The 22,134-nt window shown below is 38.7% G+C and overlaps 2 protein-coding genes across 4 annotated transcripts in view; both read left to right on the plus strand.

Annotated features, from left to right (window-relative positions):
- ITGB1BP1 (integrin subunit beta 1 binding protein 1) overlaps positions 1-22,134 on the plus strand; it is a 488,766-nt gene that overhangs the window by 182,795 nt on the left and 283,837 nt on the right. The gene's annotated exons all lie outside the window — the stretch shown is intronic.
- The window catches only part of MBOAT2 (membrane bound glycerophospholipid O-acyltransferase 2), a 126,184-nt gene continuing 115,752 nt past the window's right edge, over positions 11,703-22,134 (plus strand). The window contains exons 1-2 of one of the 3 annotated variants that reach the window (XM_072407548.1): positions 11,709-12,147; positions 21,560-21,663. In XM_072407548.1, the coding sequence (XP_072263649.1) occupies positions 21,631-21,663 (33 nt within the window). In that variant the 5' untranslated portion in view covers positions 11,709-12,147; positions 21,560-21,630. Of the gene's footprint in view, positions 12,148-21,559; positions 21,664-22,134 lie in introns of all 3 variants that reach the window. The other 2 variants (XM_072407549.1, XM_072407547.1) reach the window with 2 other exon arrangements.

The raw sequence follows: 22,134 nt of genomic DNA on the forward strand, positions 1-22,134 counted from the left end.
AAGCAAAATAAACAAGGTCATATAAATATATTTCATCTATAACTTGTGAAGAGTTATTTGTGTTTTTTTTAACTATACTTCAAATTATCTAAAATGAAGACTCCATAAACGGAAATAGGCTGTGTAAAGATGGATCATCAGCTATGAGGGAAGAAAGGGCTTTGCAGCACTGGAAGGGTTTGTTTTGGCAGGTAAGTCTGCTATAATGTCTAAATATATTATGCATACTTGTATATTATAGAAAAAAACTCATAGGGCCCAAAACTCAGCAAAAGTTTTTGTCCATATAGTTACACATTGGGCCTGAGTTATTGAAGCTCCAGCAAACATTGAATGGCTTTCTTAAAAATAATTTGCTATTTGTTGGCAAATGCCAACGGTGATGGATGACTGGTTTGGTCAAATGGTAAGTTTTTTTTACAAGGGAAGCTAAAGAGACGTGATCTGTGTAAAAAATGCATAAAACACCAAGTGCAGGTATCACAAGTATAAAATGTGCAGGGGTCGTGTGTATGTATGTACATTATGCAGTGGTTAGAAGTATACACAACATACATTGTATATTATTATTATATTGTATACTATTATTCATTTAAATACCATTCTTTAAATTAGTATTTCTCAAACTTTTTAACATGGGGGATCTCCTTAAAAAACATTCAGGTCTTCAGGGAACTCCTACTATAATTACTGTATCCATATCTCACAGTACATTAGTGTGGTGGTATCTACTAAACTGACCTTGGAGTTACAAACTGCTCATTTCTCAAGCAACCTCTGAAGGAACCCTGGTAGAGAAACACTGCTTTAAATATTGAAACACAACAGCACCCTCATTGTTAATGTTCACACATGTATTAACAAGTTAACATTTTACGGTACACTTTAATTTGCAATTATATTTATGCATTTATAACTTTTGTTATGTTTTAATATATTTATGAGAGATAAAGTTTTAGTTAAAAAATAGAAAACCCCATACCTGTTACAACCCTATGACAAGCCTATACCAGCAGGAGGCAGTGTTTATTCTTGTTCACTAACAAACACAAAGTTAGAACCTTATGTATTATACTTTGTAACAAAATGTTATTTCCGTTAAGAAAAACACATAAAATTCTGGGTTTACAAAATCCAGAGTTTATAGTCACACACACACACACACCAAATAACTATAAATAGGAAATTGAGTAGACCTATGCAGAGATGTCAACCTAGGCAGAAGCTAATTTCTTCAAAGAGACTTTTTTCTATATACTCCCTTGATTCCGCAGAGAGAGAATTTGAAATGTATACATTTTTTGTTGTAGCCAACATCTATCAAAAGAAAAATTTCATAGTAGGAATTTTTCAATTTTCAAGTTCGAAACAAAAACAGTAAAAATGTTTAGCAAAATAATATGAAAGTTCTTCAAGACAGTGTTATTACCCAAAAAGTTGGGGATGTCTGGGGGACCAGGGAATTTTCTAAGGTGGTCCATAATATAGGTGTCCATGTGTGTTTTTACAACATGTCCACATCCCTTCCTTTCTTCTTTTCTGGCCAGTCTGGTTCCAGTGGGCGTAGTGTAGCCGAAGTCAAATTGAATTGAAAATATCTAATATGATCTTAAAATATTTTGAAAAACAAATTTACACCAGCAACTACGCAATGAGTACCAAACAGACCCTGCACACATCTGCAGAGACGCAATCAGCAGAAAAAAATTTGGCATGTTTAACACTTCTGCTTATTTATTAAATAGCTCCTGATTTTAGTACAAGTTGCAAAAAATGTGAATGTCAAATTTCAATATTGGAATGGCTATTTTCAGTAAAAGTGTGGCTCATCTGATTAAAGAGACTCCCATTACTGTATAAACAGTCAGAACAAAGATATCCCCACGCAGACAATTTATGTATTAATCAACCACTCTGAAAGTACAGTGCTTGGAAAATCCTCTTATTCCTAAGATAAACACTCCAGCCTCAATAACCACACTAACCCTACCTAAAGAAGAGCATAACATAGTCAGGTGCAACCAACAACTGTTGAGAAAATGAACACTTTGAGTATGGAGTATGTAATTACAATATAGCATGCAGAGAGCAATGGCCGGAAAAAAGTCACGTACAGCTCAGAGTACAGAAAGTAGTGGTTAGGTGCATAAAAATGTACAGTGCAGTTAAGGGTAGGGGGCAAGCTCAATTCCACTGACCCAAAAAAAGTTATCCCTTTTCCTTCAATATAACTAACTCAATCAAAAACTTTCCATGCAGAAGCAAAATTCACCTTTGTACCCTTCTACCACTGCCCACCTTTGCAGGTTTGGGTCGCCACCACATATATTTGCAGCCTCCTATTATTTACCATTACCCCTCTGTGCACCATGTCACTGTGAATTAATCACATACAAAGCAAAAAAAAAAAAAAAAAACTTTATGGAGCCTAGACATTCATTACTTCTGGAGCAAGCTTTGCTTTGATATGCAAAAAGAAACAACTGCAGAATTTGTCTTGGTCATTAACGAGTTACAAGAGGCTGCAGAAAGAGCTCGCACCCCCTAAGATCACCCACAACCTCAGCTGTGTTTAGCAAAATGTTTTCTGCAAGTCATGCAAACCCCCTCCCTCCTTCAAGCCTCCATTCTGCACAGAGCAAGCAGGGAACCATGTTTGTATCTAGGAGGCGTCCGTAAGTCAGATGTTCTTAACTTGGGGACTACCTGTATATAGAAAGAGGTTCAATATTATTTATACATCCACAGGTCACCATTTAACCTAAGGCTGAGCTCTGTTTGTATTCAGATATTGTCCATTGTTCTTCCAGTGTCAATGAAATGACAGTAATTAAAAAGAAATGTCTCCTAAGTGTAGACATTTGCTTTTTTTTCCTTTCCTACTATATACAAACCTGTACTAGAACTAAGAAGAAAACATTTTGATTGGCATTTCACTTAGATCAATGGGGGCCTTCATATTATAGTTTGTGTTTAAAATTGCTAACAAAATAGTGTTTCATTATACTTTACAAAGTAATCCCCACCCTAATAAATATCTCTAAAGTCACATTCTTTTTCAGCTCTTCCAAGAATTGTATAGGTCTTTTTGGCACAGGTATTTGAGTTTTAAGGATTGGCTTAGGGCAGAAAGCTATTTATTTTGTACATGATTCAGGTGTAATTTTGGGGGTGGGGATCAAATAATAAAAGTAGGAGACAGATCATATTAAAATATCCTAACATTTCCAGAAGTAACTCTAGATACATTTTGTAATACTAAACAGAGGGAAACTGAAATATTATTCCCTGTTTTCCTTAATTAAACTTTTAAAAATGCCAACAGGAAATACCAGCTGAGTGTAAAAAAATTATTATGTGTAGCTTATATTTGCCCTTTTAGGTTCTTAAGATTACTCCAGTCACAAATTTAGATAATTCAACACTCAATAATCAAAAAAATCATAATTCTGGGTTAGCTTCAGTTAAATAGAATTCCATAATGATCAGTATATTTAGAGGTAAATTTGGAAAAGAGTACATGCAGTTCTTCTTCCCAGCTCCTTTTGCTTCCTGAGTTCTCTTCTTTTGATCGATAGGACCACCTATCTTATAAAAAAACTTGAAGGTGTAAAGTAAGATGGGTGGGACATAGATAGACTTTTGATGAAAAAGTCAACAATTGTCACAATCGGTCTGATTTATTAAATCTCTCCAAGGCTAGAGAGGATGCACTTCCATCAGTGAAGCTGGGTGATACAACAAACCTGGAAATGATCTGGTCCAGGATTCAAAACATCCATTCCATGTTTGCTGGATCACCCAGCCCCACTGATAAAGGTGTATCTGTAGCTTTAATAATGCAGGCTCAATAGGTCTGAGTAACTATAGCAATCCAAGAATGAAGAAGTTGGACGATCAAGTGATATAAATCTACTGTATATCCAGCACACTTGGAATGGATCTGGCCCAGGATTAAAAACGTTTTCCAACTAATAGCAAATGGGATCACCTGGATCACCCAGGTTCTCCGTCTATATTCTCCAGTCTCGAACCAGCTTTAAAAATGAGGACCAACGTCAGCTATGTTAACATCTACTAATTAACATATGTTTTTTTTATTGAAAGTAAACTCAGCCAATGCTTTATTTCATCATAAACATTCCAGAGTGGAGATGGGTTTAAGTGATTAATATAGTAAAAGAAGGAAGTTTTAAAGATGCAGTATGATGATGAGCCATTCCATAGATGATCCTAGCTATGCACAATATTATACAGCAATACAGTAAATCTCTAGACTGCCAAAAAAAAAAGTACTGACACCTGCTAACGAGCAAAAGAAAAATGTAACAGTATAACTCCCTACCTTGATAGGATGAAATGTAATCTTAATTGGTGATGCATTTATGTTATGCAGATTGTTAGTCTAATCACATAGTCAGTGCATCATTTTAGTCAGCCTTACAAAATGTGTAATTCATGTGTTTCTGAGATCAAAGAGGTGACTTGTCGCTCTGGCGAAGGAGAAAAATGCACAGTGAAAGGATCGTACATTTATTCCACAAAAAAAGCAGCAAGATTGGAGTTTACAGCATATTTCATTTATTTTCTAGTCATTCTGCACTCAGGATAAGTCTTCGGTGCATTATTATGTGTTTTTATTAATGTGACCCAAGATAAAGAAAGATTGGCATCTATTAATTATCTTATTTCAAGCCTTTAATGGAAAGACTCTCCATGCCTATGGCTATAGTGTTGGGGAGAATGTGGTGGGGAGTATTCATTAGTGAGTGTCTTTAATTCATTTACTAGTCTACTAATCTTTTTTATTGATCCTTCTCTGACATCACTGTGTTTCACAGCTAAATACAAATTAGAATACCTATACAATATGTGATCTGTCTTTCCTTCTAATTTTGTCTGCCAAAATATCCCTGATTGTAAGCAACCACTATTGTGATTTACAACATCCCTCTAAATCTATATGAGCAGAGGCCAATGGGTGACTTCCCTGTCCACAGACTTCTATCCGTGCACCTGTGCAATGTTCCCTGCGAAAAAATCCTTTGCAGGTTTCTTATATAATGGTAATCCTTGGTTCTCACAGCAGCTGTATTTAAACATATGCTTAACAAAATACAATTTTTTAATGGGAACCTTGTTCGCCTTCACCTCTGGCCAGTGAGATTGCTTATCACCATAATGGGCCAGTGGTAAGCTGCAGTAGTGCAAAGGGGCATCTGAACTCTAATATGTCAATCCAAAGTTGAGCTTGCACCTTATAGAGGTGATTTGGGAATCCCAGTGAACACAATGGCCTTGATTTAATAAAGCTCCCCAAGGCTTCGGTGCAGCTGGGTGATCCAGCCAACCTGGCATGGATTTCCTAAAGTAATTTGCTATTTGATAGCAAATGTTTTAATTCCTGGATCAAACCCATTCCAAGTTTTATGGATCACTTAGGTTCACTGAAGAAAGTGCATCCTATCCAGCCTTGGAGAGCTTTATTAAATTAGGCCCAATATTGGAATGGGCAACCTCACCAATAGCAGAATTCAATGCTATTTAAAAAAGAATGCTATTTCTGAATAACGGGTTTCTAGAGCACTCATTAGATTATATAAGTGTGTAAACTCCCTGTTATCTGGAAATCAAGCAACAGGTACACACAAAAAAAAAATTTCAATTTGGAGGACTGTGCTGTCAGGAAGCTGACTCTTCCTGTATCACTCCCAGCACCCCCAAACGTCCATCCTTAGGATCTCTACTGCTTTATTGGCTAGTCACAATTGGGTATGGACTTCCTTTCTACTGTCCTGTATTTTTGTAGGGCATTCTGATCATACAATACTGTACAGGTATTTTTATCTGCCTATATGTGGATTTGTAACTGTCCTACTTGGCATATACTGTAGTGCATCGTATTGTGCCTCTATCATTTTATATTTGATATTAAAATGAAGCAACTCTTTAAAGTCCCATTTTGGGCTTCCTGGATATTGACTATTTTCTTTTTGTATGGGAATCTAAAATAGTGGCCAGACAATAGGAGTTGGGGCGCTTGTGCAGACATTGAAGCATAATAGAGTTTATTGCAACAAATTGCCTGTGGCAGAACTACCCAAGTTCTTTGAGTCACTAAGGACAACATTTCCCTTAGTAATCTAAAGCTACATACACACGAGCAATAATTGTTGTTGGAAAGGATCTTTTACGATCCTTTCCAACGACTAAGAGCTGCACGATGCATGAACGAGTGCTGTACATACAGCACTGTTCTGCTCTATGGAGGGGGGGAGAATGATGGAGCGCACCCCACTGTGTGGTCTCCCCGTTCGCTTCCATTATGATCATTCGCTGTCCATCGTCTGTGGATCCGCCAGGACAGTCGTTTGTACGATGGACGATGGGCACTGTACATACACAGACGAGAACCATTGGACCTGTGTATGGAGCCTTACTCAGGTTCAAATTGTGAACATTGAGGTCTTGAATGGTTAAAAAGGATATGAAAAAAGTACTCGAAACTGTAAAACCATTATGCACCACAGTGTAACTCTCCCCACATACACCGTAGGCTCTACTTAAAAAAATGCAAAATTCACTTATGTTGTGCAGTCTGACCCTCCTGAACAGAGGCAGATATAGCCAACAGTGGGCTCCTAAGCAAAACTGACTTGGACCCTCTCACCAGCTGGCTGAGGAGGGTCTAGGGCCCTTGTGCAGTCTCACACTTTGTACCTCCCTAGGTCCGCCCTTGCTCTTGAAACATTGAAGTGTCAGGCAGTGTATTATGGGTCCTTTGGGATTTGGTTTAGATAAAAGCAAGTATTTTAAATGGCTTTTTAGAAAGGCACTTCTGTTATTCTTCAAAAATTTTCCTTTCTTTAGATTTCATAATTCAATTACAATTCGCTTTATACATATGACGCACCTCCTTTCAATAAACACACTGGTTACATAGACATATATAAACCTAGTCACTGATAAGGACATGGATTAAAGTCCAGAACTTGATTATACTGATCAGCTAACAAAAAGATGTTTTGTTGTTCAGATTAATATTGCTAACTGTGGGTTTTGGGTTCTGTTTAATGATTACTAGAAATTAGAGATGAACTCCATATTTGAAGTACATTTGCAGTGAATTTGAAGAGGAGTGGGGGGAACTTCATGGATATGGCAAAATTATGGCAAAATTTGCTGCAAACCCCCCATGGTTTTGTCAAGTCTTTATTGCTATATATGTTCTCATTGGGGAGTCCTTCTTTTACATCAAATCTCAATTATAATAGAACAAGAAATTGGAAAGCGAGCAAATCACTGGGGCAGAAAAAAAAGTCTGATAGATTTTCTAATCCTTACATGTGAATTAATAATTGTACTTTCTATGTTATCTATTTTCATAATATGTTCCATATGCCTAATACTCTCTCAGCATCACAGAAAGTGAGGACAAACCTCTCCAGATACACTGTTTATCCAGAGTTACTCTGAGAGTAGTATAAACTTAACCGAGGATCTAACTCCTCCCAACTTCCACCAATGAAGTTGGGTTTCAATAACATAGAAATAAAAAATATCATTAATCCCGTTAACCTTCTTGCTGTTTTCGGTATTTATTTTTTTATTTGAGCAGCAGAATTTTTTTTAAAGACTACTACTACTGTTTTCAATAATCAAAAGCAGACACAGTATAGTATATGCAAGTTTTGCAGAGATAACCCACTGTGCAGAAGAGTGGGCATAATATATCAGGAATGCAGGGTATATGGTTTGTACCATTGCCATTTCTGACCTGGTTCAAAAAATATTGCTTGTCTGGTTGTCTGAATCAGTGACTAAGAGTATGGAGCTCAGATGTTCAGCTAACTGCCATACAACTTATGCCAACGTTATCTACATGCTCGTTTTCTTGTGTGTGACTGAATGCAAAAGATCAGCTTTGCATCCAGGCAATTAGCAATCTTTAGATTGAGGCTAGAAATGGTATATCCTCTTTAATTTGTGTAAAGATAAATCATGAGCTGACAACTGGAACTAAAACATTATAGTAAAAATCTAAAACAAAAAGGGGAAAATGGTTCTTTTTCATGGACTTTGATTACATTCACAAGTGATCTTCCTATTTATAGCCATTGCGTTAGCTGTTCCTCAGATCTATAGGACAATGGATTTGCCCTGATAAATTTTCTCCTTGGTCCTTTCCAAATACATTTATTAGTTAATTACCTTTCATGTTCTTTTATAACCCCCAGTTTTCTCATCTACACCTAACTGCTTCACAACTAACCCTTCCCAACAATGCCTTTTGGGAGTTGCCTTGTATTAAATTTCATCTTCTTAGTCACTTAACATGCTGCCAACCGAACCTGCTTATCCCTGTCTTTGTACCACTTTTATTACCCAAAAGAGAACCAAACAGACTTCCAACATTTACCTGTGCCTGTTTGTATCCTGTCGGTACATTTACCTTGTGCTATACATTGGATGCGATTGTTTTGTGCAGTAACACATATCTTGTTCTGTACATTGGGTGTGTCTGTTAAAATCTGTTTTTATTCCACATGTATGGATGCTGCACATTATTAATTGTCTTGTCAGTTATGCAGAACGATTTTACAAATATCAGAGCTCTCAGGGAGAAAGCAGCCAAATTTCCTCCATATAGCCTGGCAAAAGATCATCAAATTTAGAGGGGTTAGTTGTTACTCAACACATATAGGGAGAGGGTAAGGGCAGCAAAGTGTCATTCAATTTATACAGGCAACACGGACAGATGATTTTTAGTATCTTCACTGAACTTTTAAATCCATGGCAAGCTGCAAGAGAAGTATTTCTCCCCTGGAGTCAGTCTCCCTTTTAAGTGACAGTCCCAAATTCAACACCAATGTGATCCTGTCCTAAAGCACTTATTTTCTGCATCCCTTACCCTCTGACTTCCCTTCACTGAAGATACATTTTTTTACCATTTGGTTAGAAGGCTCACCCCCCCAATGGTTGAATCTTCAGAACCTAGGGCTTTATGTCAACCTCACATCCCTTAGCCAATTTAAACATCCATGATGTTGGTTACCCTTTCCCACTAAAGCTCATTTCTTTACATATTTTTAACTTTCATCAGAACCCACCTAAAAAGACACAAAAACTAATGCACCAGTGCAATGGAATACCACGTTTTTATTTTATGTGGAAAAAAATGTATTTATTTCCAATGCCATATTATGGTAGTTTCCGAGCAGCTTGGTGCCCTAGGCAAACCCCAGCAGCCTCTCACCCCAACTTGACCTCCATGTATACCAAAGGCTCCCTCCATATGTAGAATAGTACAGAATAGTACAAGCATAGTGTAATAGCCAATAGTAACTTTTTCAGTACGCGATGCGCAGTCTTAGAGTTTGTAATGTGTCGTCATTATTTACAGGCTCCAAGATTTCATAAGTATATTTGCTGGGTGCTAGCACAGGTAGCTTCCCAATCTACATTTGGGAAGGAGAAGGGTCACTGATGCCTGCCATGTCTAAATTATATATATAATATACACATATATAATATATACATATGTAAGTGAAAACATTTGTAAATATTTTTGATAGTTCTTTAAATAGTTAAAACTACTCATAGTTTTTTTTCCTTTTGTCTCTTTGAGAGATTTCTTTCACTTCCCTTTTAAAGGCATTAAAGAATGGAGTAGGAAATGTCTCCAAAACTGAGGATAATCCCCTCATAGACAGTTGTCACTAGAACAAGCTCCAATATTAGATTTTCTTTTACTTTCAGTCCCAATGACAATGGTCACCAGGACACATAGGACTGCCAAATTCACCAATCGGGAATACAAACAGACAGGACCACCATCAGAATTTTCCGGGCTGTATGCTAGGTAAACTTGCTGGGCCCCTTCAATTTTAAAATTTTTTGCATTGCAAAACTTAAACTGTTTTACTTATTGATACAGAACTAACCCTCGTCCCCCTCTAATGGTGCCCTGCAAACACCATTAAAAATCTAAGAGAAGTTTTTAACATGTCCTACCCAAATTAAAAAATAGTTATGTTGTGTATGCTCTAAGCCAGATTTAGTGACTGGTTACACAGATCTGAAAAGTGAGTCTTTTTGGCCACAGAGATTGTAAGAGCAACCCCTCATATCCCGTGAAGTAGTGCTTTTAAGCCACCTCACACCGGGTCTGAATGTTGCCATGAGGAAGTGCTCCAGGAAGGAACTCCAGGTAACTCTGTAAGAGATGTGACAATGTTCACTTTAACAAAAAAACTGTCTTCTATATATATAAGTGTCATCCTTTATTGTTTAAGGCAGGGGTCCCCAACCCCCAGTCTGCAGCCCACTGACCGTCTGACAGCTGGGCCGTGAGAGGATGAAGACCGGCGGTGGTCTGCGGCTCTGGCCAGTGCACCTCCCAGCGGGTTCAGGAGCTGGGACCATGTCTCCCGTACGGATCGCAGGCTCAGGGTGGCGGGTGGCTTGTGTCTCTGAACACAACCCACCCATTTCGGGTGTGTTCTGCCATTATGATGTCACTCTTTGACTGACACACGCTCCCTGCGCATGTGTGGTCCGGGAGTCCATAGATTTAGTAGTGTGCGAGCTCCAAAAGGTTGGGGACCACTGGTTTAAGGCAACACTTTTATGTAAGGTAAAAATTATCTTCTTTTTTGGGGGGTTATATAACCCTTTTTTTTTTTTAAACATCCTTATCCCCGCGGCCGAATGGAAGTGCAGATTCTCGTGGGATACATATGTCAAGCATCCCAGGAGGCTTCTGGCTGCTTCTTCTGCACATGCCAGATCGCGGGTATGCACAGGAGAAGTTTTTTCTTCAATGGGGGAAAAAAATGCTGAACTAATACATGCGCAGTAAGATCGGCACTCTTTTTCCCCCCATTTACCACAGGCTATGTCACTCAATCTCTCACCTGTGTGTGAGATCTGGTGACTAGGCAAAAGACGGAAGAAGGGAAAAAAGATGGTGGTGCCCGATGCTTCATCTGCACTGGGACGAAGGAGGATTCCAGGATGACACCAGACACGATCCAGAAAGCCTCAGGAGGGATCGCCTCTTCCTCCAACACCACGACAAAGAAGAATTTAAGGGGCACGCAGAACCCAATCCAAAAAACCTCCGGAGGAATCAACAAATCTAAAAAGAAAAGTTTTTTTTAGTTTTTTTTGCTTTAACATATTGTAACTAACCAGGTTCCTTATTGCTAAAGGGACAGGCCAAAAGAATAAAATGTACTTGTGGTGTATTTGGGGCCAGGGTGGTAACGTTTCCCAAATAGAGATATTTTACAAGTTTTGGAAAAATGAATCAATGCAGAGTTTATCTTTCAAAAAAGAAGAGTTTAAAACTCACTTTTAATGTCAGCAATCTATTTAGGTACAGTATGATTTTTATTTACAGGCAGCTGAATCTATTTTTATACATCCTTCAGGTATGACGTGCATCTTTAATAAACTGGCTCTCCTAATAAAATGTTTTTTTTAGATGATGATGATGATGATGATGATGTGTGTTCCCTCCTGCTCTCCCTACTGGAGAGTTACAGTAAGAAGGTTTGCTTCTGTGATTTGCACAATGACATAGAATGTGCTGTCTGGGCTTCCATACATGAAGGTTTGCTTTTTCCCAGCCCAGTGCTGCTTTTTTTTTCTCCCTCCCTCCTCCTCCCTTTAATTCTGCATTCAGTACACTGAGCAGTGTGAGGAGGTGGAAGAACAGGCTGTGGCTTTGTCATTTCTCTGCATGGATAAACTGCTGCTGTTGCTGTTGCTGGAGCCTTTGCATTGCAGTGCCTACAGCTCTCCCTTTGCATTAATGATGTGAGATCAAGTGTCAGCACTTCAGAGATTTTTTTTTTTAATTTTTATTTTCTTTGAATTTGACATAGTGGGGGGTGCATCTCACTGCTTTACTGTTGGGGGACAGAGCCAGCTGCTTGCACATCTGTGGATTTGTTGTATTTTTTTGCAGTAGCAACCACCCAAGCGAAGGTCCTTACCGTCAACCTGTCTGGATTGCTGGGAGAGAATCCTAAGCATCATCTTCCTCATCCTTCATTTAGAGGAATTGCCATGGCTACAAGTACCACAGGCTCCACACTGCTGCTCCCCCTCAGCCATGCAGTGCAATTGCCTGTAGACCAGGTAAGTGGATGGGGTAAAAGGGCAAGGGGCATCGGTGAGGTCAGCGACTACCACAGCGTGGCCCTACCAGCGGTACATTTCACCAAGCTCCCTCAGCTTAACAAAGAATATATATCAATAAAAATATATATATTTAGTAGGTATAGCCATAGTGTAGCCAGTCAACCTTTGCTACGGTATAGGAGTTGATATTAAAAAACAAAAGTTAGAAATTGGAAAACTTTTTTTCTGTTCCTTTTTATCAAATTGCTAACATTATATTATAACAGTATAACATATTTTAATATTATTATTCTATGTAGTAATACAGATAACATTTCATATATGCAAAAAAAAAAAAAAAACAATGCACAACAATTGAAAATAAAAGTGAAAAAAAGAAAACAATGCAGGCTTATTGTTGCATAAACTTTGAAAACTTTTTATTGGTGCAGCAATCTACGTTGTTTGTAGCAGTTGAATCTATGAAATATGTGATAGTATATTATACAACTTTAAAAATAAATTCTGCTGTCCTTGTTAGACCTCTCAACATTCATTGTGCCTGTACCTGATTGTTGTATACTCTGTACTAAAAAGTTGTTGCTGTTGTTGTGTTATATACATAGTAACAGCATATGATACAACAGAACAGAAAATGGGTACAGCAAGTGGAAATTGGCTTTTGAGCAACTTTGTTGAACAACTTTAATTTAAAATTCTATATATTGATGTTATTGATGTAATTTCAGCAAATGACATTGTTATTCTTGCTAAGATTTGATTATGTTTATAGATATAGGAATAAAAGTAAGGTGGTTTTTATTAATGATTTGGGTTTATTTTCTGGGTAGTTATGGTCCACCGGTGATGCAGGACTTGAGGTTGTAATGAATGTATATTACCAGTTTTTGGTAATACTCTATGTTTTATGTAAAAAAAGTTTATTCCATATTGCTGGACCTTGTACATGAAGGTGCTTGGGTGTAGAAGCCAGCATTTCAACACTAAATGGGCCAGCAGTATCATTTTATTTGTGTATATTTTTGTGCCTTAAAGCAAAGGATTGCTGTGTACTTACTCTTAGTTATACACCTATAGTGAGCTGAACAAGACCATTGCCATGATAGAACCCTTTACCGGACAATTTGCAAGTTTTTTTATTTAATGCAGAGGAAACCATGGAAGAATAAACTTGTAAAAGTTATAGTTAATTATATTGGGGAAAATGGCCCATTCTTGGTAATGTACGTTTGCTGGGAATACCTGTCTTGCTGCAGTGTGGTTGCTAATAGACAAGGCTATATTTACTATAAAGACATTCATGGGTCATTTCTTAGACTAGAGAAGGAGCAGCACCAATCCTCATCAATACTAAATTGTAATTATTTTTTTTTCTGGACATATGTGGCAAAATTCAACCAGAGCACTGTACGAAAAGTGGGTGCAGAAGCATTTAAAAGTCACTTTATGGTTCAAACACATTAAAAATTATTTTGCATTTACTAATAAAATGTAGCTTTACATATAAAGCAGATCCCATGCTGCCTCCAATATTGCATTCATCCATGAGTGTATAATAAAAAAAATAAACATGACACAAGGAGCGGGGCTTCATAAAAGGGTAGCATGATATCTAATTATAGCCTGACTGCTAATAAAACCCTCAGAAATTCCTATGCAAATGGTGACTTTCTAAAAGTTGATATTTGCATAGATCAAGGCATACCTATGCTTGCCCACCAACATGCCTGTGTTTGGTGCTGGCACCTTACAGTGGCTACTGTTCACTAGCTATAGTAGCAACTAATCTCTTACTGTTAGTTCTATATTGGTCATATTATGTCAGTATCAATCATAATGAATCACGAGTTTGCAAGCATAACTATTTTTGGATGGCATTTGTTAGACATGAAGTGCTTACAGATAAAAAAAGTTTGTGTACTCCACCAGCTCCTCTGTATTTTAGTGGAACTTTAACTTCATTAGTTGTTGTTTTTGTCATGATACATATGACTGTCATTGACTGGAGACATTCTACCGGTAATGATGATTGTCAAAGTCTGGGGACATGCTCTAATTAATGATGGTCAGAGTGTGGGGACATGCTCTAATAAAGGTTGATCAGAGTTTGAGGACATGCTGTAATAAAGGATGGACAGAGTCTGGGGACATGCTAGAGTTAATTATGGTCAGAGTCTGGGAACATGATAGAATAAATGATGGTCAATGTCCAGGGACATGCTAGAGTAAATGATGGTCAGAGTCTAGGGACATGCTATAATAAATGATGGTCAGTGTCTGGGAAAAGGCTATAGTAAAGGATGGTCAGTGTCTGGGGACATGCTATAGTAAAGGATGGTCAGTGTCTGGGGATAAACTATAGTAAATGATGGTCAGTGTCCAGGGTTATACTAGAAAAAAATAATGGTCAGGGTCTGGGACATGCTAGAATAAATGATCAGAGTCTGGGGAGATACTAGAGTAAATGATGGTCAGAGTGTGGGGATTTGCTCTAATAAAGGAGGGTCAGAGTCTGGGGACATGTTTTAATAATGGATTGTCAGAGTCTGGGGAGATGCTACAATAAAGGAAGGTCAGAGTGTGGGGACATGCTCTAATAAGGGATGATCAGATTATTGGACATGCTAGAATAAAGGATGATCAGAGTCTGGGGACATGCTGACATGCTCTAATAAAGGACGGACAGAGTGTGGGAACATGCTCTAATTAATGATGGTCAGAGTGTGGGGACATGCTCTAATAAAGGATGATCAGAGTGTGAGGACATGCTCTAATAAAGGATGGTCAGAGTGTGGGAACATGCTCTAATTAATGATGGTCAGAGTGTGGGGACATGTTCTAATAAAGGTTGATCAGAGTGTAGGGACATGCTCTAATAAAGGTTGGTCAGAGTCTGAGTACATGCTCTAATAAAGGACGGTCAGAGTGTGGGGACATGCTCTAATTAATGATGGTTAGAGTGTGGGGACATGCTCTAATTAATGATGGTCAGAGTGTGGGGACATGCTCTAATTCAGAGTGTGGGGACATGCTCTAATAAAGGAAGGTCAGAGTCTGAGGACATGGTCTAATAAAGGAAGGTCAGAGTGTGGGGACATGCTCTAATAAAGGAAGGTCAGAGTCTGAGGACATGCTCTAATAAAGAAAGGTCAGAGTGTGGGGACAAGCTTTACCAAAGGAAGGTCAGCGTGTGAGGACAAGCTCTAATAAAGGAAGGTCAGAGTGTGAGGACATGCTCTAATAAAGGAAGGTCAGAGTCCGAGGACATGCTCTAATAAAGGATGGTCAGAGTCCAAGGACATGCTCTAATAAAGGAAGGTCAGAGTGTGGGGACAAGCTTTACCAAAGGAAGGTCAGAGTGTGAGGACATGCTCTAATAAAGGATGGTCAGAGTCCAAGGACATGCTCTAATAAAGGAAGGTCAGAATGTGGGGACATGTTCTAATAAAGGAAGGTAAGGGTGTGGGGACATGTTCTAATAAGGGATGATCGGAGTCTTGGACATGCTAGAATAAGAGATGGTCAGAGTCTGGGGATATGATAGAGAAAATGATGTTCAGAGACAGGGATCATTCTATAGGTTAGGTGAGTCTTGGACATGCTAGAATAAGAGATGGTCAGAGTCTGGGGATATGATAGAGAAAATGATGTTCAGAGACAGGGATCATTCTATAGGTTAGGTTGGAGAATAGAGACATAATGTAGAAAACAGTAAGAGACTGGGAGCATGTTATATGATGCTAGAAGACATGATTTCTATTACCCCTTCACAAACCAATGATTACACTTCAAATGGCTAGGGTCCAAGAACTGCACAACAAGCACTAAAGGGCCACAGGCTGGACACCATAGCAGTATATAAAGGCATAGGCAGTTGTTTTGGATGTCATGCTTTATGATTATGTTTTATAATTCCAATAATGATTCATAAAATACAGAGAAAATCTGAATATTATTTGTATTCATTTCACAGCCTTCTAATGGAAAATAAATGCTCATTGTCAGGTAGATACTGGCCTGCATATTTTAAAGCTGAAATCCAGACTAAACGAATATTGCCTAAATACAAGAACCTTGTGTATACCCGAACTGTATTGTCTTTTGTGTAATTTTTCTAGGTATGTGTGGTAATCAAACAGGAAACAACTGCTGCACTTAATGCAGTATATTCTTGTAATAAAGACCAGTCACTGCTATTATTTCCTAGTATAAGGTGACTGGTCTTGTATCTGCCCCTCTGTAGTATATTAGGGATGGAAATGATGTTGCAGTTTACACACTTGGTAATAAAATAAGCTAATGATCATGATTAAATCTATATGACAAGATAATTCTGGGAACATTAAATATGAGAGGCACACATATCAACATGAATAACACAAATAATGGTATTCAAAACTATTGATCTTCTCTCACTCAAAACAAAATACATTTTTTAAAAGGACAATGCCACTGTTGCTGATACCAGCTGAAAAGTTAAAAGGTGCAATAACCCAACTTCATGGTGGAAACTGGAGTTCCCAGACAAAACCCATGCGAATACTTGGAGAACATGTACACCCAAAGTAGAGAGCTGAGATTTGAACCTGGGACCCCTTGTGCTGCAATGCAAATGTTCTAACCACAAAAAAAGCATGCACAGCTATGTAAGTGTACACATACATAGGGCTTAGTCACAGACCACTGTGTAAGCTCGGTGGCACATAGAGCACTTTAACTAAACCCCAACTGGGGTGATATATAGGTGTTAAAAGGAGGAACTGGGGGTCTGGAAGATGGCTGTCTATGGGTCATCTAATAAAGCTTGTTGGAAAAACAAAAACCCAAGACAAGAGTGGCTCTTTCTTACTCATTTCTTGTTTTTTTTTTGGTGTTGTGGACAGACCCCGTAAGTCTGCAACCACAGCACCCTATGAGAAGCCATTAGTCCTTCTGGATCCGCATCAGTCCCTTTACTGTTGTTCTCCAAGCCCACCTGCAGATTATAAAATAATCATTTAAAGCTGAACCCCAAACAGAAGAAATAAATCTGACTTGGTGCCAGCCTCTTGTAATACTTTGGCAGTCATCCTACCAGGTTGGATGTGATGTTTGGCGGGACTATATAACTTGCAGAACTGGATGGACAGAAATACTTAAAAAAGTAAAACCGTTCCCATATATGTAAATACATATTTAATTACTTGGAATTACCTGTGGAGTAATCAATATTATCTGTGTTGTATTTATGATCTAGACTTAGTGACTGTTGGGATACATATCATTTTGTATATTGAAGGTCTTTGATTCCTTTTATGAATCCCTAAGAGAACCTGTGCTTGTAGAGTCTGCCACCCCGTCTTCGGCTGCTTATAACTACTTTAAACTTGTTCACCCACCATACCATTTGCTTGCTGCGGCTTTGAAAAAACAGAAGTTGGTCTGTACAGAGCTTACTTAGGCCTAGGTACTCCCTACACTTCTCACACTTAGACCTGGTAAATGGGGACACAGACGCACAGTGCTGCATCAATGGAGTAAGTAGAGAGGACCACATTCAACCTCACCCCTGAAAGTACTGATTTCACTTTACTAATGTGAGAAAGAGGAACAGGAAGGGAGCAAACAGGTGGTAAATATCAAGAGCAGGGATTAAGAAGAAAGGGTAGTAGTGCAGGCAGTAAAGTTAACCTTTTGGTTTGACCTGCATGGGTAAGGTACAGGCCCACTAACCAGCTAACAGATAATATATTTGTAACAGCCCCAATGAAGCCTTTCTGCCATTTTGCATCCCAAATATCCATTTTAAATACAGCAAAGAGCATTCTTTCTTTTTTTTGCAACACTAATCAAAGTCATTCCTCAGGACATCCCTGGCTGTCCTTAGGAACCCATAAATATGACTAAAATGCAAGACAGGTTGACGTTAATGGATGTAAAAAGTAGTGAAGAGTGTTGGGTGTGCATGCTGTGTATCTAGGTGTGTTAGGTGTCATCCTGCTCACCTATCAGGCTAATATGTTTGTTTAGCAGTTTGAGGTTGCTTGCTTTTGTTTGTGACTCATGATAGTAATCTGTTTAGCATCCGGTTATGTTTGCAGAAAAAACTGATCTTACATTAGGTATGTCAGGACATGTTATCACATTTTCATCAGTTTCATGTAGTCCACTGTTAGCAGGGAAATATGTGATATTACAGGTTTTATACAGTTAATTACACGTCTTCAACTATTTATTAGGCCTGCATTGGGACTCAGTGGACAGTACATTACATAGGTCTCTTTCAGAAGTAACATGTTTAGGATGGAACTTCTATAGGAGAACCACCTATGTATTGTTCATCTGAGTGGCCAAGGCGTTCTTTCTGTCTGTGTTTCAACTTCTTGTTAGATAGTTCTGTGCAACCTCCATCTCATATTTGTGTGCAGAGGGCCGGGAACCTAAAGTAGAGGTGCTTGGTTTGTGGCAGAGGGTCAGGAACTTAGTAGCACAGGAACATTTTGTAGTCTCAGTCTTTAGAACATAAGTACAGCAGCGTTATAAGTACACAAGCTTTATATGAAGGTCAAACTGCACATGTTGAATAGATGATAGTCAGTTTAAAATCATATGTCTGAGCAATATTTACCATAGCTGATATCACTTCTGATTGACTAATATTAGCGAATACCTGTTCATCTGGAAAGGCAACCTGCCATTATTATATTCTAGTAATTTTATGTTGCCGTTGAGCAGGCTTGGCAAGCTTGGTCAACAAGGTTTTCTCTTTGGCAAAACCATTAAGAGGAAAGTATACTCATGTGTTGTTCTTCCCCCTCCCCTGATTTCACACAAATTACACGTGTGGGTGTATAATACCATGACCTGTGAATTATTTATACATGTGAGCTAGAGGAAAAGTAAGTTCATTAGAGTCATTTCTATGGGCAGACTCCCTCTGAAATAGTATAACACATCAATGTATTTGATTGTGTTGACAGGACAATAAACCCCCTGTTGTTTCTTGTCTGCAGCTCAGCAGAAATATAGATCACACAAAGGATGGTGTGCCACAAATTAAAGTATGGTCTAAATAAAAAAACAGGCTATTAAGTTAAAGTGCTTACCCACCAAAGATTCCTCAATTTTGCTGACAAATTATTTTCTTGGTGTATGAAGCATATTTGCAGTCATGGTACACATATTAACCATTGGCAAATAAACAAAGTCAAAACAATCTCAGGGCTCTTAGGGTCATTCTGTAATACTTTAGACTATTTGGTGGTTAGAGAGAGTAAAAAACGCACTGCACCAGTAATTGTAAAACATGTACCTGGCATCAGTAGTCAGTGACAGTAAACTTACCCTTGCATCAGTGTCATCACCTATGATGGCAGCAGGAGGAATAAGGATCCATTGCTGGTGCCATTAAGAGGAATAGTTCCCAATGGCATTGGTGTCAGTGGAAGGAACAGTGTGCTATATTGTTGGTGCTTGTGGGATGAATAGTGCCCCATTATTGGTGCCAGTGGTAACAACAGTGTCCGATCGTTAATGTAAAGGGGAGGAATAGTGTGGCATCTTTAGTTTTAGTTTATTCATGGTGCCTAAATGTAGTGTCCATTGTATTAGTGAAGCACCCCTAGCATTGGTGTTCAGTGTTCACTTACCTCTGAATGTGTTTCATGTTTTCTGACTCTTCCCTACTGCAGGATAAAGTCACTATGTAGGCACTTTTGGACAGGAGATCATTTCATCCCACAGTATATTGCTACCTGCTGTAATGCTCTGTGTTCCAGAACCTTTTATCTACTGGAGTTCAATGGTGGGGCCCTGAATATTAAGCCTTCACATTGCAGGATCCAGGTAACAGCAAGCAGCAGGCTGTAGTTTTAAGATTCCTGCTCTAGCGGAATAGCTACGTAACAAGATCTGGCATATAACCTAAATAGAAGCTTTGTAATATGTCATATTTAACCTTTTCAGGGTTCTCATTTTGCCCCTTAGAGAACAGTAAGTGACTGGTAGCATTGATAATGATCTGTATGGTGGCTGATCTACACTTCCATGTGTTGGGCCTGCAGGACACACACTCATATATGCATGTTTGCACCTCAGCCCTAGATAGTCTCAGGCAGCCATAGTCCATCACACAGCTTCCTTGACCTCACCTGACCCTGTAACTTTTCAAACCCTGATTAGCCAACACTTCTACAAAACCTGCACTTAAACATAGACACATTGTTATAGCATAATGTACCAACTGCTAGTATGTGTTTGTTCCTAATTGCTGCTGGTCTTGATGTCTTTGGAAATCCCCTGCATTTCGAGACCTGCCTGCCTGACCTTTTGTATGACTTCTGGCTTGTTCCCTCCCAGTCTCCGACTCTTATGGATTATCCACTCAGATCACTGCATATCTATTATATTCTGCGTATGACCCTTAGCTTTGCTATGTGGACTCGCTTTTACCTTACCCTTGGCATCATCTCCGAACCCGGCATCTACCTCACCCAGAAGGTTATTTGGCATCCTGCCTGATGGGCCCCACCCAGCCCACATTTACTTCCTTAGGAACCGTCCTCTTCATACACAAATCTTGGGAGAGAACTGGGAGCCAGGATGACTAAACTATCCTCCCGAAGCTGAGCAGGGCTTGTCTAAAGGTGGAGACTACAGAGAGAGATTGAGGGATTGGTAAATGAGCAAAGAACTGGCACTTGATCAGAGACACTTAGACACTGGAATCCCACTGCAAGCAACAAATGCCACAAATTAAATCTATTGTGTAAAGTAAATTAGGCAGCTTCCCCTTGCAATGCTACTGTATTTACTGCCTTTAGTTAGGAAGTTTTCCTTTATAAAGTGGGTTGCAATTATCTATGTAATTTAACCCTAGCTGTCTAATACCCATCCTTCTACATATCTTTCTGCTTCTTTTGTTAGACTTGAAATATCTAAAATCTTTTTTGGTGTTGCTGCCTGTGCTCCATTTAAGGAGATTTTACATACCGACCCAAAGACGCCGATAAAAAGTGAGGGGAAATGTCATCAGTGGGTACACCTCCCTGAGATTCTCTCTAACAATAAGTATTTCCCTGTTGGAGAAAATATGTTATCAAACAACTGGAAAAAAGCTTTGGAACTGGGACACTGAAACAAGGCATACCTGATGTTATACCAATCTATACAAAGTCAGATACCAAAAAATACATTCCTTTAGCTAGCCATGGATCTTAAAGCTCCACCCCAGGCTTCTTTAGGTTTCATGCAATAGAAGCTTTTGTCCTGCCTTGCACATGATGATATCAAGGATCTTCAACCAATGGGGCAGTCATGAGGGGTGGATACAGGGGCGTCTGCTATCGGTCTATCTGTTATGCAAAGAAGAAGTAGAAGCTTGCAGTAAATAGGAAGAGGGGAATAGTCATTTTTATTTCTATTCCTTTAGACGCAGCAAGAATTTACCCCAGGCGGTGAGGGGGAGCCCCACTTCATGAACACATTTTACAGCAGGCCCGAATGGAGTCTCAAGCAGAATCTAATGCTTGTCAGGTATCAGAAATGTCTATGTTGCCCTTGGTGTTCTTAGCACCTAGTAACCTTAGATTTTTTATCTCTATTTTCAGTCCTTGAATAAGCAGTTACATACAGAAGGAAGAACCATTATTTCCAGGTGACAGTTGATGACAGTTTTTCAGAGTTATACTATGCAACTTCTGGCCTAGTATTTGTCTGGTTACCTAGTTACACGCTCATGGCTTAGTTGCAGCTGTCACTTGTAAAGTTTGATTTCTAAAAATGCCAAAATGACAGCAAGAACAGTAAGAAATAGTCCCTCTGTACTCAGCATTGTACATTGTTGTAAGGTACATTCGTACAAATGTCATAGTCAGTAGAACAAACCATTTTTAATGGACAAATATACCAAAAACTGCAAACGTTATTCAGTATATATAATACAAAACAACAACAATATAAAAAAAACAACAACCTTTATCCAAGCATGACCAGTGAGAAGGTGAA

This window comes from Pyxicephalus adspersus, chromosome 4 (assembly GCF_032062135.1).
Source record: "Pyxicephalus adspersus chromosome 4, UCB_Pads_2.0, whole genome shotgun sequence".
Lineage (NCBI taxonomy): Eukaryota > Metazoa > Chordata > Amphibia > Anura > Pyxicephalidae > Pyxicephalus > Pyxicephalus adspersus.